The 16582-nt window shown below is 41.3% G+C and overlaps 1 protein-coding gene across 1 annotated transcript in view; it reads right to left on the bottom strand.

Annotated features, from left to right (window-relative positions):
- The window catches only part of LOC141975625 (potassium voltage-gated channel subfamily KQT member 1-like), a 737650-nt gene that overhangs the window by 680700 nt on the left and 40368 nt on the right, over positions 1-16582 (bottom strand). The window contains exon 2 of the mRNA XM_074936161.1: positions 11213-11303. Coding sequence (XP_074792262.1) covers positions 11213-11303 — 91 coding nt within the window. The remainder of the gene's footprint in view (positions 1-11212; positions 11304-16582) is intronic.

Here is a 16582-nt window from a genome sequence, read left to right as displayed (position 1 = left end):
TTATTTGAGCATAAAAGCTTTCGTGAGCTACAACTCACTTCATCGGATGCATGCACTGGAAAATACAGTTGGGGGATTTTACATACACGGAACATGAAACAATGGGTGTTACCATACACACTAACGAAAGAGTGATCAGGTAAGGTGAGCTATTACCAGCAGGAGAGAAAAAAAATTTTTTTTAGTGATAATTAAGGTGGGCCATTTCCAGCAGTTGATAAGAACGTGTGAGGAACAGTCGGGGGGAAAATAGTTTTACTTTGTGTAATGACACATCCAATCCCAGTCTTTATTCAAGCCTAAGTTAATGGTGTCCACTTTGCAAATTAATTCCAATTCAGCGGTCTCTCTGAGTCTGTTTTTGAAGCGTTTTTGTTGAAGAATTGCCAGACATCAAGAATTATAACATTTAAAAACCAGTCGGAGAACACTTCAATCTCTCTGGTTACTCAATTACAGACCTAAAAGTCGCAATTCAACAAAAAAACCTTCAAAAACAGACTCCCATGAGAGACTGCTGAATTGGAATTAATTTGCCAAGCGGACACCATTAACTTAGGCTTGAATAAAGACTGGGAGTGGATGTGTCATTACACAAAGTAAAACTATTTTCCCCCCCTACTGTTCCTCACACATTCGTGTCAACTGCTGGAAATGGCCCACCTTGATTATCACGACAAAAAAGTTTTTCCTCTCCTGCTGGTAATAGCTCATCTTACCTGATCACTCTAGTTATAGTGTGTACGGTAACACCCATTGTTTCATGTTCTCTGTGTATATAAAATCTCCCCACTGTATTTTCCACTGCATGCATCTGATGAAATGAGCTGTAGCTCACAAAAGCTTATGCTCAAATAAATTTGTTAGTCTCTAAGGTGCCAAAAGTACTCCTTTTCTTTTTGCATATACAGACTAACATGGCTGCTACTCTGAAACCTGACAATTTTAGTGCCTCTCAGATGCCTCTTTAGCCCCCTCTTCACAAAAACTTTCCTTTTAAAAGTTGTAGTAGTGTTGTATTCTCCCCTTGACACATGCACATAAATTGCCTTAATGCCAATTGATTTCACACATCAAGAGATTAGAATGCTGAGTTTTATAGCCCAATGGATTTTTACTATTCTTTTTATAAGCTTCAAAAAGGCACGGATAAAGATAAAAACCATTAATGCATACGCAGTAAGTGCTATGCATAATGGGCCAAGTTTGTCCCTGGTAAAATTCCATTAAGAAGAATGATGTTGAATTTCGGCCATCATCTTAACCCCTCAAAAGAATGCCACATTCAGGTCTGAATGTGTGTTGTATAGAATTCCCATTGTCAGGTATCACCAACTTGGAAATGGTAAGTGTTACAACTTTGAAATTGATTACAACTTAATAAGGGCTATTTCAGTAGAACTAAATGCAGATCTTGAACAGGAAACACCAAAAGCATGCTCTATCATCATTTAGCTCACTCTCAATGTAGAACACAACACAACCTTCCACAAGTTACAGTTAAATGAATCTTCTCCAGTGTTAGCTACAGTATGCAGTCTCATCGTTCGAAAGACAGCAGATTCAGGAAGAGAAACAAGCTGTAATGCAGGGGTACATGTCACTGCAGTCTTATCATGCATTTGTGACACAGGATTTTATAAGTGCTTCAGTTTGAGTCTCCATCCCTGGCCACCAATACAGATCCCATAGTTGTTGTTTGGTTCTGACAATTCCTTGATGAGTATTATGTGCCAGGTGTATGAATTTTGACTGTAATTCTTCTGGCACAAGTAGCCGGTGTGTACCTCGCAGCACACAGTCATTAAGCAAAGGAAGTTCATCCCGAACTCTAAAATAAGGCAGCAAAACTGGGTCAAGGACTTTTAGGTTTACCGGGCCATCTCTTTATCAGAAATTCCCGTAGTTTTTGTTGAATTGGACACTCTGAACAAGCAGCTTGAAATTTTTCTCTTTTAACTGCAGTAAGAGTGCTTGTAATAGGCATCCTCTACATCCTCATCCTCCAGTGGACCATCTGGTGAAAGGGAAGGCAGGCGAGAAAAGCAATCAGCTACCACATTTTTGGTTTCTAGGCTTATATTCCAGTTCATAATTGAAAGAGTAGTCTTGCAGATCATCTAGCAATACGATATCCTGCTCTTCCCAGTCCTTTCATGGTGAGCAACGTCAAAGGGCTGTGGTCAGTGAGCAACTTGAACGTGCGGCCCCACAGGTAAGTTCTCCATTTTTCAGTAGCCCAGACACAAGCAAGAGCTTCTTTTTCGGCTGCAGAATATTTTCTCGCAGCATTACTTAGTATCCTTGAAGCAAATGCAACAGTCCTCTCTGTGTTGTCCTCATGAAGTTGTGTGAGGACAGCCCCAAGTCCATAATCAGAAGCATCAGTAGTTACAATTGTGGGCAATGCAGGATTGAATAGTGCAAGTACTGGACTATGTACAATCAAGTGTTTCACCATTTCAAAACAAGCTTGTGCATCCGTTGTCCACACTAAGGTTGAACTTCTCTGTAGTTATTCTTGTAACAGTTCAATGACAAACATAATTGGGAATGAATTTTGCATACCAGGAGGTAAGACCCAAGAAGGAACGTAAGGTTTGCAAATCTGTTGGAGGAGGAGCATTTGAAATTGCCAGGCTATGATCTGGATCAGGTTTTAGTCCAGCCTGTGAAATTGTATGCCCCAGAAAGGAGAGTTCCATTTGTCTAAATTTGCATTTGGACCAATTGAGCTTGAGGCCTGCTTTGCTGGTGCAGTTTAGTACAGATTGCAGGTTATTGTCACGCTCCTCAGAAGTATTTCCAAACATGATAATATCATCCAGATAGCACTGAACTCCATGGTCATTCTTCACACTCAATGACATAGAATATCAGGATTGGAAGGGACCTCAGGAGGCCATCTAGTCCAACCCCCTGCTCAAAGCAGGACCGATCCCCAACTAAATCATCCCACCACGGGCTTTGTCAAGCCTGACCCTAAAAACCTCAAAGGAAGGAGATTCCACCACCTCCCTAGGTAATGCATTCCAGTGTTTCACCACCCTCCTAGTGAAAAAGTTTTTCCTAATATCCAACCTAAACCTCCCCCACTGCAACTTGAGACCATTACTCCTCGTTCTGTCATCTGCTACCACTGAGAACAGTCTAGATCCATCCTCTTTAGAGCCCCCATTCAGGTAGTTGAAAGCAGCTATCAAATCCCCCCTCATTCTTCTCTTCCACAGACTAAACAATCCCAGTTCCCTCAGCTTCTCCTCATAAATCATGTGTTCCAGTCCCCTAATCATTTTTGCTGCCCTCCGCTGGATGCTTTCCAAATTTTTCCACATCCTTCTTGTAGTGTGGGGCCCAAAACTGGACACAATACTCCAGATGAGGCCTCACCAAGGTCGAATAGAGGGGAACAATCACATCCCTTGATCTGCTGGCAATGCCCCTACTAATACAGGCCAAAATGCTGTTAGCCTTCTTGGCAACAAGGGCACACTGTTGATTCATATCCAGCTTCTTGTCCACTGTAACCCCTAGGTCCTTTTCTGCAGAACTGCTGCCTAGCCATTCGGTCCCTAGTCTGTAGCGGTGCATGGGATTCTTCCGTCCTAAGTGCAGGACTCTGCACTTGTCCTTGTTGAACCTCATCAGATTTCTTTTGGCCCAATCCTCTAATTTGTCTAGGGCCCTCTGTATCCTATCCCTACCCTCCAGCCTACCTACCTCTCCTCCCAGTTTAGTGTCATCTGCAAACTTGCTGAGGGTGCAATCCACACCATCCTCCAGATCATTAAGGAAGATCTTGAACAAAACCAGCCCCAGGACCGACCCTTGGGGCACTCTGCTTGATACTGGCTGCCAACTGGACATGGAGCCATTGATCACTACCCATTGAGCCTGACCATCTTGCCAGCTTTCTATCCACCTTACAGTCCATTAATCCAGCCCAAACTTCTTTAACTTGCTGGCAAGAATACTGTGGGAGACCATGTCAAAACCTTTGCTAAAGTCAAGGAACAATATGTCCACTGCTTTCCCCTCATCCACAGAGCCAGTTATCTCGTCATAGAAGGCAATTAGATTAGTCAGGCATGATTTGCCCTTGGTGAATCCATGCTGACTGTTCCTGATCACTTTCCTCTCGTCTAAGTGCTTCAGAATTGATTCCTTGAGGACCTGCTCCAGGATTTTTCCAGGGAATAAGGTGAGGCTGACTGGCCTGTAGTTCCCAGGATTTCCTTCTCTTTTTTAAAGATGGGCACTACATTAGCATTTTTCCAGTCATCCGGGACCTCCCCCGATCGCCATGAGTTTTCAAAGATAATGACCAATGGCTCTACAATCACATCCGCCAACTTCTTTAGCGCTCTTGGATGCAGCGCATCCGGCCCCATGGACTTGTGCCCGTCCAGCTTTTCTAAATAGTCCCGAATCACTTCTTTCTCCACAGAGGACTGGTCACCTCCGCCCAGTGCAGTAGTCTGGGAGCAGACCTTGTTTGTGAAGACAGGCAAAAAAGCATTGAGTACATTAGCTTTTTCCACATCCTCTGTCACTAGGTTGCCTCCCTCATTCAGTAAGGGGCCCACACTTTCCTTGACTTTCTTCTTGTTGCTAACATACCTGAAGAAACCCTTCTTGTTACTCTTAACATCTCTTGCTAGCTGCAACTCCATGTGTGATTTGGCCTTCCTGATTTCACTCCTGCATGCCTGAGCAATATTTATACTCTTCCCTGGTCATTTGCCCAATCTTCCACTTCTTGTAAGCTGCTTTTTTGTGTTTAACAGTGAAATCCTTGCTGATCTTAGGCCAGGCTGGTCACCTGCCATATTTACATATTCTTTCTACACATCGGGATGGTTTGTCCCTGTAACCTCAATAAGGATTCTTTTAAAATACAGCCAGCTCTCCTCGACTCCTTTCCCCCTCATGTTATTCTCCCAGGGGATCCTGCCCATCAGTTCCCTGAGGTTGTCAAAGTCTGCTTTTCTGAAGTCCAGGGTCCGTATTCTGCTGCTCTCCTTTCTTCCTTGTGTCAGGATCCTGAACTCGAACATCTCATGGTCACTGCCTCCCAGGTTCCCATCCACTTGCTTCCCCACTAATTCTTCCCAGGTTGTGAGCAGCAGGTCAAGAAGAGCTCTGCCCCTAGTTGGTTCCTCCAGCACTTGCACCAGGATATTGTCCCCTACACTTTCCAAAAACTTCTTGGATTGTCTGTGCACCGCTGTATTGCTCTCCCAGCAGATATCAGGGGGATTGAAGTCTCCCATGAGAACCAGGGCCTGTGATCTAGTAACTTCCGTTAGTTACTGGAAGAAAGCCTCATCCACCTCATCCCCCTGATCCGGTGGTCTGCAGCAGACTCCCACCACGACATCACCCTTGTTGCTCACACTTCTAAACTTAATCCAGAGACTCTCAGGTTTTTCTACCATTTCATACTGGAGCTCTGAGCAGTCATACTGCTCCGTTACATACAGTGCAACTCCCCCACCTTTTCTGCCCTGCCTGTCCTTCCTGAACAGTTTATATCCATCCATGACAGTACTCCACTCATGTGAATTATCCCACCAAGTCTCTGTTATTCCAATCACATCATAATTCCTTGACTGTGCCAGGACTTCCAATTCTTCCTGCTTGTTTCCCAGGCTTCTTGCATTTGTGTATAGGCACTTGAGATAACTTGCTGTTTGTCCTGCTTTCTTAGTATGAGACAGGAGCCCTCCCCTTTCACGTTCTCCTGCTCATGCTTCCTGCCAGTATCCCATGTCCCCACTTACCTCAGGGCTTTGGTCTCCTTCCCCTGGTGAACCTAGTTTAAAGCCCGCCCCACTAGGTTAGCCAGTCTGCTTCCAAAGATGCTCTTCCTTCTCTTTGCTAGGTGGAGCCCATCTCTGCCTCACACTCCTCCTTCTTGGAGCACCATCCCATGATCAAAGAATCCAAAGCCTTCTCCAACACCACCTGTGTAGCCATTCGTTGACTTCCATGATTCGATGGTCTCTACCCAGGCCTTTTCCTTCTACGGGATGACTTTTTTGGAAGGCTCTTGGGACGGATGTGAGAAAGTATGGAACACGTTTCAAATGAAGTAGTCCCTCATGTGTAATAAGTGCTGTGAGGTCTCTGCTGTCTTCATGCAACATAACCTGGTGGTATGCGCTCTGCAAATCCAAAGTAGAAAACATCTTTGCTCCACGGAGTTCTGCAAATACTTTTTATGTGAGGAAGAGAATGGCTGTCAATCACAATAGCTTTATTTCACTCCCTTAAGTCCACACAAAGGCAAATGCCTCCACCCTTCTTCTGCATCATTACTATAGGTGAAACCCATTCCGAGGAGTCACTCTCTTCAATAATGTCCTTTTGAACACGTTTTCTAAGTTCCACTGAAACAGCTTCCCGACTGAAAATGGTAAGCGCCGTAACTTCTGTCGTACAGCCATCACATTATTCTGCATTTTAACTTTATGCGGAAACCCATAAGCACAGCCAAGTTTCTCTTCAACCTGGTGTTGGGTCCCAGCTGAAACTCCTGTGTGTACCGCAAGAGTGCTTTGCTGAGGAAGATCAATTCGTCCATTAACTACCCTGAGATTGAAAGCAGCCAGTAAATCTCAGCCAAGGATAGGAGTGCCTTTGACGACAATGAAGAACTCTGCAGTTACACAGCAATCACCAAAAGTAACTATTGCTGGCAGGCAGCCATGTACCGGAATATGGTTTTTCAAATAGCACACCAAGTGAAGTTTGGGTTCAGAAAGAGGCACATCTTTAAAGTAATGCAAATAGATGGAATCAGCTAGTATAGATGCTGCTGAGCCAGTGTCCAACATTAGCTGAATAGAGTGTGATTTGCCTGAGGGTATGGCGGAAACATTTACAGTGCACTTTATTTGTTCCGGAATATGTGCAGTAGTGATTTTGTCCACGCTCAGCACAGTACCATCTGGTATTGTAACTGCATGCACCTGTTGATTGAACTGGCTGTTGCGACATACTTTGGCAAAATGCCCAATTTTTGTGCAATCATTGCACTGAGCTACTTTTGCCGGACATCCTGTGTAGCTTGCAAGGTGTGGTGGGGATCCACAGTGAAAACATGCTTTTACTGTATTTTGAATTTGCTGATTCGGTGGTTTTTCATTAGTTTTCCTCTTGTAATCGTTTGTCTGCAGTGATAGCGAACTTTTCTGCAGAGGAGTCACAGCCTGGACTGTGCCTCCTGTATCCATGCTCATTATTTTGGCTTCAGCTGTAGTTGACTCAATCTGAGTAGCAATGGTTATTGCTTTTTCTAGTGTAAGTTGTGGTTCTAGAAGTAAGCGTTCTCTTACACAAAGCATGGTTGTTTTCTCAATGAGCTGGTCTCTAATCATCTCATCTGCCATATTCCCAAAGTCACTAATTACAATCAGACTCCTCAGCGAAGCAATACAATGTATTATAGTCTCCCCTGTTTTCTGCTCATGCTGGCGAAATCTGTAGCGATTAGCTACTACATTCACTTTTGGCACAAAAAAATTCTTTAATGAAGTGCAGTCTCATATTTATCATCTGCAAGGGGAAAAAAGTGTAAAATATATGCTGCCCTTCTGCTCAAAGGTAGTGGATTAGCAGAGCATGCTTTCTTACTCCAGAAATCTCTGTAGCACTGACTGCAAGCAGGTAAGTCTCAAATATATAGAGCCAGGTAGTAAAAGCAATTGGAGGCTCACCTGGGCTTTGCAGAAAGGGTTCAGAGACAGAAGATCCATCCTCATCACCAAAATGTTGGAGCAACCAGGCAAGGTACTCACGAACTTCAATAGGACTGTATTTTTAAAGTGGAAACCTCTTCACCAAGCTGCTGCTGCATCCTCGGTAGCTCTCACTCAGCCTCCTTAACTTCCACCCCCCTTCGTGTTTCCTGTCCTTTCAGCCTCCTCAACTTCCCCCTCTCCTTCCTGTTTCCCGTCCTTTCAGACTCCCAACACCCAGTGCTCCCAGTTCTAATAATTACAAGCAGCATCTAAACACTACAAGCGCCGCCTGCCCCCTCCCAAGTGTTCCTCAGACGTTCTTGTCAACTGCTGGAAATGGCCCACCTTGATTATCACTACAAAAAAGTATTTTTTTCTCTCCTGCTGGTAATAGCTCACCTTACCTGATCACTCTCTCGTTAGTGTATATGGTAACACCCATTGTTTCATGTTCTCTTTGTATATAAATCTCCCCACTGTATTTTCCACTGAATGCATCCGATGAAGTGAGCTGCAGCTCACAAAAGCTTATGCTCAAATAAATTTTTTAGTCTCTAAGGTGCCACAAGTACTCCTTTTCTATTTTGCACAAGTAGCCATATAAATAGCCAATACCACAACTAAACTCTGTCAGCTGAATTAAGCAGGGAAGCTAAGGATTCAGCGACATGGAAGTGACACTACTCATGTCGCAGAGAAATGGACCTTTCAGCTCAGGGTTGCAACACATTGACAGACTGGCATAGATACTGTCTTAGTACTGTCAATGCCCATGCTATATCCATTTGGTTGGGAAAAAAACTGAAAACCAAAGGACTTGAAGTCACTTGGAAGGTTAACCTGGCAGTTTTTCCACAAGCACTAGATTCACTAAAATTATTATATATACACAAATACACACACACACACACACACACACACACACACACACGTAACCAGTATAAGAACAGAGGCCAACACTGACTATCTCTCAGTATCACTATGTCAGGTTCTAACTCAATATAATTTACCATTACAGTATTTATTTATAAGGGTTTTAGAGGCTTGCACATGACCAACAAAATTGCACTTTGTTTGACTGAGCAAAGTCAAGCAACATTTGCTACAGCATTAGACAAATGCTTAAAAATAACACTGGGAACCTAATGATGGTTTTAGTCAACCACATGTGAAGGCTGCATGCACTAATGAAGTTTAAGCTCCAGTGAAGTAAATGGGAACCTAGCTTTGATTCTCAAGCCAGCTGTAAAGCAAAAATCCATCACTTTAGGAAATCACAATTTAAAAAAAAATCAAAATAGCTGTTGTGATATTACACACTGAGCACAGCAGATCTAGGTTGGATATTAAGAAAAACTATTTCACTGGGAAGGTGGTGAAGCACTGGAATGGGTTACCTAGGAAGGTGGTGGAATCTCCATCTTTAGAGGTGTTTAAGGCCCTGCTTGACAAAGCCCTGGCTGGGATAATTTAGTTGGGGTTGGTCCTGCTTTGAGCAGGGGGTTGGACTAGAACTCCTGAGGTCTCTTCCCACCCTCATCTTCTATGATTCTATGATCTAAGTTGCTGTAAACTTAGACCAGTGATTTTCAACCTTTTTTCATTTGCGGACCACTAAACATTTTCAAATGGAGGTATGGACTGGGCACTCTATGTTTTGGTGTTCCATAACCTCTCATCTGAATATCAGTCATTCAAAGCTAGCCTAGGACTGGTGGTAACTGAACACTATTACCGTCTGAGGGTCGTTCAGTGGCCATTGTGAAATGAGTTAGTGAACTCAGTCCAATTCCAAATGGACAGCTTTTCCTCACCACAGCAAGATCTAATTGTCACCCTCTACTGGCAGGGACAACAGTGAGACCAAGGACTATAGATAAGCAATGCATATAACAATGTCCTTTTGCAAAATACTAAGTATGCTGCTTAATAAGTTCCTCAAGGAAAGCCTGAGACATTAGTAGATTAGTAACAGTCATAAGTCCTGACAGGCACAAAATTTATTTGGCCTAAAATCTGAAAAGGACAGCAGTGACACATGGGAGAAGTATGGAATAGGCTTGTAATATTCAGTTAAAATTCTGCCACTAAACTCTGAGAGGCATTGGTGTGATTGCTCTGTCTCTGGTAGAGTTTCATGCTCAACCTAGATACTGCTTGTCAAGGTTCCTCCCCCACTCTGAACTCTAGGGTACAGATGTGGGGACCTACATGAAAACCTCCTAAGCTTACTTTTACCAGCTTAGGTTAAAACTTCCCCAAGGTACAAATTAATTTTATCCTTTGTCCTTGGAATATCCACTGCCACCACCAAACTCTAACTGGGTTTACTGGGAAACGTAGTTTGGACACGTCTTTTCCCCCAAAATCCTCCCAACCCTTGCACCCCACTTCCTGGGAAAGGTTTGGTAAAAATCCTCACCAATTTGTATAGGTGACCCAAACCCTTGGATCTGAGAACAATGAAAAAGCATTCAGTTTTCTTACAAGACGACTTTTAATAGAAGTAAAGGAATCACCTCTGTAAAATCAGGATGGTAGATACCTTACAGGGTAATTAGATTCAAACATAGATAATCCCTCTAGGCAAAACCTTAAGTTACAAAAAAGACACACAGACAGGAATAGTCATTCTATTCAGCACAGTTCTTTTCTCAGCCATTTAAAGAAATCATAATCTAACGCATACCTAGCTAGATTACTTACTAAAAGTTCTAAGACTCCATTCCTGTTCTATCCCTGGCAAAAGCAGCGTACCGACAGACACAGATCCTTTCTCTCTCTCCCTCCTCCCAGCTTTTGAAAGTATCTTGTCTCCTCATTGGTCATTTTGGTCAGGTGCCAGCGAGGTTACCTTTAGCTTCTTAACCCTTTACAGGTGAGAGGATTTTTCCTCTGGCCAGGAGGGATTTTAAAGGGGTTTACCCTTCCCTTTATATTTATGACACTGCTAAATCACTGTGCCAGAGAATGCTTATTATTGAGACTCAAATATTTCTGAAGATCATAACCATTTAGCAATTTGCACTTTCAGGTGCAAAAAAGTAGCATTTTCCTGGAGGTAGGACACCCCATTAAACACTGCATACCTTGATTTTTTTTTAGCTCAAAAGTTATGGGCTTAAAATAGGAATGTCTAGGTGAAAATTTGTGTTTTGGTTATGCAAGTCAGACTAGATGATTGTCATCTTTTTTTCTGGACTTAAAAAATAAAAAAAATGAACACTGCTACACTATGAATACTCAGATTCTGTAGATTTATAGAATTTCTAAGTAACTTTATTTCATCCTTAAATTCTATATTACTTTTCCATAATATGCAGCAGCTAGTATTTTAAATTCCCTTGTCTTGCTAATGGTCTGCCAATAGATATTTCTATTTCCTTTCCTTGTTTTTCAACTTACAAAAAGAACAGATTTGTCACCAAAACAAACAATTATATTTTACAAAAAAGGAGTATACTTACCATCCAGAAAAGGGTGCCTGTGGCAAATTCTGAATAATGTTCTATAGTGGAGAGTACACTGAAAATTAAACAAATCAGCACCAGTAGAAATCTGTAACAAAAAACGGAAGTGTTTAATGACATGTCAAAGAGATGCTACACCGCAAATACCGATTTATCTAATGTTAGTCATCAAAAAAATGCTTCTGTTTCATGTAATTTAATCATCCTTTTCTTCTGCTTCAGCTGAATTCAGTGTTCTGGAAATCCAGAAGTGCCACTTAAGTCCAAGGGAGTTTCAGATTTTAAAAAAGAGTGAACTTTCATTACTTGTGGCTATTAAAAAAAAAAAGCTGATACTGTCTTCAGTTAAATACCTAAAATTCACATCATCATCAACTCCTTCCAAAATAGACTTTACACACAGTTACAATGGTTTTAAGTGAAATAGTCACTATTACCTTTACTCTGCAATGGGAATCTTTCAAATTGGCACGTTAATTCTAATGGGGTCAGGGACACTATTAGAGTTAAGGGTTAAATTAATGAGTTTTCAGAGTAGCAGCCGTGTTAGTCTGTATCCACAAAAAGAAAAGGAGGACTTGTGGCACCTTAGAGACTAACAAATTTATCTGAGCTTAAGATTTCGTGTAGCTCACAAAAGCTTATGCTCAAATAAATTTGTTAGTCTCTAAGGTGCCACAAGTACTCCTTTTCTTTTTTTGGTTAAATTAATGTCACTGTAAGTAATTACTGAAGTAATGAAATTAACCACTACAAAATACATACAAACCAGCAGAGATGATGTGATATTTCTATAGCCATTGTTCTAGCACAAGAAGAAAGTGTCTCTAGAAAGTATATGCATGATTCTAAAAACTTGTTAGAGAACCATAAAATATAAAATGGGGAAAAATTAAGAATGTGGTGCACTTAAATGCTTAAGAATCAATGAAATACCCGTTACTTCAATAAATGCAGTATCTTATCACCCATCTCTGCACAAATGGTAACATGCAGAACAGTTGATAGAAGTGCAACTTAATGTTTCACAGAGAACTCATGTCTATACCACAGGATGAATTCTTACTGCACTTCTCACCACCCCTCCATGCCTCTCAGGAAACGTAGGGCTGAACTGTACATCTAGTCCTACATACATCAGAGAAGCCAAGAGGTTCTGCTTCTTTCATTTGGGTGGCCCAGAAACATTCATCCACACTTACTGACTCCTTCAGCTGTCAAATCCTTTCCTTCTATGACAAGGGTCCTGATCCAAACTCTCACCACAGCTACCAAAGCTATCCACAAAACCTTAACCCCACATATAACTAGCTGTCAAACTCTTCCCCCATCCCTCAATCTCTGTGGGTTATGGAACAAATTAGTTCAAAGAGCTTACAAGCTCCATCATGAACTTGGCACAACTAGCCCAATAACTCCCGAGCAAAAAAAAAAGCTGGCAAGCTCTGTTGGCTGCACTGTTTAAAATTCACAAAAAATCAGCAAATGAAGATAGAAAGGTTCTAACAACATTAACTCATCTGAGTTGTAACCGTGTGTTATACTCCTGATTTTCTTGTTAAAATGAGTACCTAAGTTAGATATTGTTTATGTCGTTAAATATATGATAAATATAGGAAGAGGAACACAGCAGAATTATTGCTGCTCTAGGACCTTTAATTTTTGCATTTCCTACATTTAGTGATCTTGACTGCAGTCTTGTTTTTTATACTAAGCCTTTTTTGCATTCATTTGTTCACAAGTGCATAATCAAGTTTCCTGGACTGTGACAGGCTAAATATGTTTTGCTTTATAAAAGCAAAACAGTACATTCTCCTTCCTTTTAATAGGTTTTAGAAGGCATCTCAAGCCAAGAACTACTCACTGCTGGGCTTATTTTTTCCCCTACCATAGCGAAGTCCACACCATGGCTCAAGCTGCTCAGCAGGTGGTGCTGCTAACAGTTGTGCCCAGCATCTTATAATTTGGGAGAAGATTACAGGAAGAATATAGTATTAACCAGAATCTGTAAAGTGAAAATCATCATTTAACTGAGATATAGGAGCTTACAGCCTTCAAAACCCCAACAGCCTCAAATCTCTGTTTCCTGTATGGTCTAATTACTAATGTGCCTGTGTTAATCATATTAATTCTTGGTCATATGCTACAGTGACCTTCAAAACCGGTTGCAAATGTCCCTTTTAACAACATTGTGTGGTTTTAAACAAAATAAACTGGGAGGGACTTTAGGATTGCCTATTCTCCAGTATTGACTCAGAATTTCAGAGGGGAGGGAAACAGAGCTGTGATTTGTGTTCCAGCAGGAAAGATTGATATTTTAGTACAGTTGGTTCTCTCATCCACAGCATTCCAATTAAATTGCCACCAGGTCAAGTCCTCGTGTGAATTTTGTGTCCTGACATTTCTTACTGTGAACGAGGAACTACTGCTCTGCAAGTTCCTTAGAAGTTTTAAACTCCATAAATATCTGTTGTCACAGAGGGGGTTTTGGCTAAGTTCAACTGTTGATACTTCCAAGTTGATCAGCTGTGCTCCTACTAAGCTCACCAACTGTCACAGCAATATAAATAAATTACTAAAATGCTTTTCAGTCGACACAGGATGAATTGCCCCCTTAATGCCTCCCCAAAATATGAATACAGATCTTAAGAGATTGAATGATTGACAAAACATACCAATGAAGCAAGCATTTAGGCCCAAATTAGTTGCTCACTTAACCCAGTAGAATCCTATTCTCCTAGGATGTACATCAGTGTAGAATTTGGCCCTTAAATTTAATCGTTTTCCAAAAAAGTTGTTCTTAATGTTTTACACTTCAAAGGAGGCTCACTTAAAAAATATACTAGATAAAATTTACTGTAGTTAGTACATGGACTACCCAATATTTATGCTTCCTAACAAACTGAGACTTCTGTCACTCTGTGCTAGACTTTTCTCAGGAGTTCAGAACATCATGTCTTACTTTCACTACTCTTCGGGCTCCTAATGCTGAATGGATCACAATATCCTTTTTCCACTCTGAAGCCCCTCAACCAACAGAACCTTCCAAAAACCAGCAAAATCAAAAGTTTGAGTGAGGAGAGGTGTGCGCTCTCTCTCTTTTCTGCATCAGAGGTTTTTGAAAAGAAAACTGTAGTTGCTGTAATGGATCGGAGAAGAGTTGCATCTAATTCAGTATTCACTTCCCCTACAGTGGCCAGTACCAGATGTTTACAGGAAAGCACAAGAAACCCAATAATGGAATAAACCAGAATCTAGACTTCAAATGTAAAATTGCCTTTTTTGTGCTTAAAAATGAACCACGTGTAGAATCAATGTGTAATTTCAGAATAAATTTGCAAACATGATACTGTACAAGTAACCTACCATGGAGAAAAAATTTTCATATGGTACATCAAATAAGTTCATCTAAATAAGTAGTTTAATTCAGGCAGAATTTAATTCATTGACCAGCATTTCCAAGTATCATGATAGGATTTAGGTTTCTATTTCCACGTACTGGTCCAAGAAACTCTTATGCATATGCTCAGCTTCACATCCATGAGTAATCCATTTGAAGTCTATGAGACTACTCACATGCATACAATTATGTCTGAATGCAAGTCTGTGCAGGATCAAGGCTTCAGTGACCAGTTTTCACTTTCTCCAACATATATTCAGTAGTTTACTTTATAAAATCTTAATGTACCTCAAGAAATAAGTCTAGAAGTAGCTGTATACTTTAGAAGCATCAACTCTGTCTCGATATACTCCTCTCTTATTCTATCATGCAGCAGCATCCAAACCGGATATAAATAATGCATTAAATTTGTTGGTCAGACTCAGAAAAGATCTTAAATTCTATATGGCTGTTTAGAAAACCAATTTGTGTTGCTTTTATCATCATCACCATCATCATCTCCTCACTATTATCCTGTGAATTCTAAGGGGTAAACTTCCTAACACTGCCTTTGGGCTCCACAAAGCCCTCAACCACACGTCTTTATTTTTGGGACCAAGAATATAGAGGACACTCATTAAAAAAAATAAAACCAAGAAATGTTTAGCCCTCTTCCTCTTGCAAAGACGGGCTTGAAAATATAAATCAATATAAACTAGTTGCTAGCTGTAAAAGCTGGTCACAGATTTTTCCTAAAGATCAGAGATGACCTTTGTGGACCACGAAAACCATAGTTCAAAAAAGAACTAGATATATTCATGGAGGCTAGGTCCATCAATGGCTATTAGCAGGGATGGTGTCCCTAGCCTCTGTTTGCCAGAAGCTGGGAACAGGCAATGGGATGGATCACTTGATGATTACCTGTTCTGTTCATTCCCTCTGGGGCACCTGGCATTGGTCACCGTCAGGAGACAGGATACTAAGCTAGATGGATCTTGGGTCTGACCCAGTATGGCCGTTCTTATGTTTTTATGGCCAATGATTCCAAGGTTTTTAAGAGGACCCCAAATTAGTCTGTGTCACACAGGCTGGTGCTAGCACTAGATTCATTACAAGCTCCCTCTCAGCCGGCTGTTAGCTGAGCCTAATTCTCTGCCATACAGTCAACTTGACAGATGTAAAACTCATCCACCACACATAGAAGTGCAATGATTACTTATTTAATGTTGGCAAAGAACTATACATATACTGAAATAACCAGAATGCACACAGCCTAGCACCCATCTATGACAACTGAAGAGTAGACTGAGCCTGTATTATTTAAGATTTTATATACCAATAGTGAGAGTAAGACATTCACTTACTGCATAACCATAAACAAGTGCAATCTAGGGAGACCTAACATCCACTCACTTAGAAGCAAAGGTTCTTGATCACTCATGCTCCTTTGTTCCACAATTGCTACCATCTAGGCGTAGTTTTTCAAGGCAGTACTAAATGAGACAGAGTTGGTGCTGTCCCCAGGTTGCAGATTCATGGTTCTTCCTTGCCCAGGCAGCATCCTGAAGGGAATGTTACATATCTGAAACGTGCGGATATTGAAACACACTTTTGGTCCATACTGAAACTTGCTCATCCACATTCACCTCATGGTCAAAAAGTATCCTCCAAAGTGGTGAATGCTGTCCAACTGCCTGAGAAATTACCCACAAACAGACCCCATAAAACAGGCAAGATTTTCTTGTGTGATGGGGAAAAGCCTAGAAGAAGTTCCTTCTCATGCATTAATACCACAATTTGAGGCACGCAACAAGACAATGCAGTCACCATGCTCAGATTCCTCATCACAAGTGTAAAGGGATAGTTCAAACCATGCCATTACCAATTCTCCAATTATTTCATGTGCATATTGAAAAGTGCCAAAAAGTGATCCTTAATTAATTCTGAACAGGAATATTCTTGGGTGCAGGCATAGGTCTTCAACAGCC

This window comes from Natator depressus, chromosome 1, assembly GCF_965152275.1.
Source record: "Natator depressus isolate rNatDep1 chromosome 1, rNatDep2.hap1, whole genome shotgun sequence".
NCBI classification, from domain to species: domain Eukaryota; kingdom Metazoa; phylum Chordata; order Testudines; family Cheloniidae; genus Natator; species Natator depressus.
Note: the sequence above shows the minus strand (reverse complement) of the source record. Positions and strands in the feature narration are given on the sequence as shown.